At 39.0% G+C, this 2,897-nt stretch overlaps 1 protein-coding gene across 1 annotated transcript in view; it reads left to right on the forward strand.

The window, feature by feature from the left end:
• Positions 1-909, forward strand: part of hoxb2 (homeobox B2) — a 2,814-nt gene extending 1,905 nt beyond the window's left edge. Inside the window, exon 2 of the mRNA XM_015388145.1 lies at positions 90-909. Coding sequence (XP_015243631.1) covers positions 90-886 — 797 coding nt within the window. The 3' untranslated portion in view covers positions 887-909. The remainder of the gene's footprint in view (positions 1-89) is intronic.
• The last annotated feature ends 1,988 nt before the right edge of the window (positions 910-2,897 follow it).

Below are 2,897 nucleotides of genomic sequence, written 5' to 3' on the forward strand. Positions count from 1 at the left end.
TATATATATATATATATATATATATATATATATATATAATTATTGTATAAAATGTTCTGTGTTTTACTTTTTCTCCTGCTTCCCTGCAGACTCAAGCCAGATCGGCGGGCTGGACGCAGGGGGAGCCGGCTCTCGCCGGCTGCGCACCGCCTACACCAACACTCAGCTTCTGGAGCTGGAAAAGGAGTTCCACTTCAACAAATACTTATGTCGGCCGAGGAGGGTTGAGATCGCCGCACTGTTAGATCTCACCGAGCGGCAGGTGAAAGTTTGGTTTCAGAATCGGAGGATGAAACACAAGCGGCAGACCACGCACCACCGGGATGGCAGCGGGGGAAGTCCGTGTTCCAGTGGCTTCGAGCCGCTCGAAGGCTCCGATGCATCGTCTCCGTACTCCAGTCAGCCGCTGGAAGCATCTGGCACCGGGGACGGCACAATAGAGGGCGAGCAGGGGGCTGGAAATGCGACATCCAGCGCTGTTTCCAGCGCCTATAGTGCCACAGAAAGCGGGGACAATGCGCTCCCCACGCAGGAAGACACGGGCAGTGGGAGCCTTCTGCAGCCGAGGGCTGCTGGCTCAACGGATTCCTGCTCCAAGGGTGACAGCGGTGGTGTGACGCACCGCAGCGGGGCTGGGAACGCACCGGGGCCCGGTGTGTCTTTTTTGGATCACCGGGAATCATCCATCGCTCCTTCTGACTCTCTCACATCTCCCTCCTCATCCTCATCCACCGCGCTGACCGACCTGACGCTCTTCACCGAGGACACCTGCTTGTCCCCCAGCCTGCAAAGCTCCCTGGACAGCCCGGTGGATTTCTCCGAAGAGGATTTTGACTTGTTCACAAGCACACTGTGCACTATAGATTTACAACACCTCAACTTTTGAAGGTACTAACAAAAAGGGTAAAAATAAAACACCAGAACAATCAGCAGGAAAAAAAAATAAACTTTATATGGACTGTTGTTAAAAAAACTTCTCGGCAACATTCCCGAAAGGTAGATGAATTAAAAATATTTGTTTCTTTTTATTTATGTCTGTAAAAAAACGCAGTTAATTTAATTTTTTTCTATTTATTTTTTTTTTATCGCAAACATGTAAAGAAAATAGTGCGTTTCTTTGTGTTGCCCAGATTATTTTATTTTTTTCCTTTAACCAGTTTTACGGATTTCGGATGTTATTATTTTCCTCTTTTTTTTTGTAAAACCAGTTTCTCCTAATTGGTGAGCTGGTTGGTTTAAACTGGTCTTTCAGGGGTTCAGCTACGTGGATCCTTAAAAAACAAAAAACAACAAAAAAAAAAAACTCAGGAACTGGTCACAGCAGGACTGCTTTGGAAAAAAAACTAAACTGAGGAATTATGTGTCGTCTTTCAGAGCGACTAAAACCTGCTGTAAAGTCGAGATGTAACCTTAGTTTATTTATTAAGATTCTTTAATAGTGAAAATCCAAATTATTTATTGTACAAATATTTTCATAGTGGGATAATAATAAAGAATACAAATATAAACGTTGACAATGTGCTCCATGATTTTCTTTATAACGTGTTTGGAATTTACATCGTATTTTACTTTTATATTTTAGTATCAACACATTATTAATTCAGTTTTATACAAAAGCTTTTTTTTTTCTTTATGTTAGACTAAATTATATATTTATTCTTTCAGGCAGGCTGTTGTTGAGGCCCGTTAAAATAAAAATAGGTGGAGAACTTTATATTTAATTGTTTTCTAATATATACCAGATTTAACCAAATTCCATTTTTTAATTATTTTAATTATAATAATTATTTTCAGTTGCAAATTTGTAAACAACTGAATCTCATTTGCTTTTATTTTATATGAAACACACAAAAATATTCAGTCCAATTAAATATTTGGCCCTGCAGATTTCTGGTAAACTTTGCAAGCTTTGATATTTGCACCCCCCACACACCCCAACCAGTAAAATTCACCCCAACCAGTAAAATTCACCCCAACCAGTAAAATTCACCCCAACCAGTAAAATTCACCACATCCAGCTCTGCAGCAGCAACAGGGAGATTAAACTCATCCCAGCTTCATTTGTGATCCTTTATTTCCTGATTTCTGCCGCTTTCTGCTGCTTTTCATTGGGGAGCTGCTGTTAGCATGTAGCTTTAGCTCCTTGCTCATTGCATGTCTGTGGAAATGATGCTAACTAGCCGCTGCCCCTTTCTGCTCAGTCAAAATGGCGCTGAAAACAAAGAAGCCTGTGAACAATGAGCAGTGGCAGCCATTACAGGAGGACTGGCCTCTGCTGACAGCCTGCTCTGCTTTTTCACATCATACCCATTAAATTTAAAACTGTAAAATATAAACACAACATGGTAAATAATAGGCACTGGAATTTCAATCTTTTTTTCAACTCATCTGATTTTGAAAGGATTGAAAATAGAAATGATAAATGAACTGAAAAACATTTTAGAGAACCATCAAACCTCATAGTGAATTTAGAGACCGACAATAATCAATTTTTACAGATGAATTTGGTCCATGAAGATAAAATCTGATTTTTTTTCTGCAACTCTTCTTTCTCCAAACATGAAAATTAATGACCTGGACTCAAACAATTGTTTTGCTTTGTATTTCTTAAGGCTAACAAATCAGGTTAACAATCATAAGCATGACTTGGTCTTTGTAAATAAATAACTGATATATTTAGGACAGTTAATTTATACATTAAAGAATAAAGCTTTGTATTTGGAAAAAAGCATCCAATTAGATAACATAATTCTATATCTAATCTTTTAATCAGTAACTGTTGCAGAGTAGTCGGCCCCAAACCCTTCTCATCTGAAAACATGACATTACTTGGTCAAAAATAATGAATTTATCCTAAAGTCATTGTTTGTGTTTGTGGGAAATAGATTTTTCTGATA

Source organism: Cyprinodon variegatus, unplaced genomic scaffold (genome assembly GCF_000732505.1).
Source record: "Cyprinodon variegatus isolate N-32 unplaced genomic scaffold, C_variegatus-1.0 Scaffold415, whole genome shotgun sequence".
Lineage (NCBI taxonomy): Eukaryota > Metazoa > Chordata > Actinopteri > Cyprinodontiformes > Cyprinodontidae > Cyprinodon > Cyprinodon variegatus.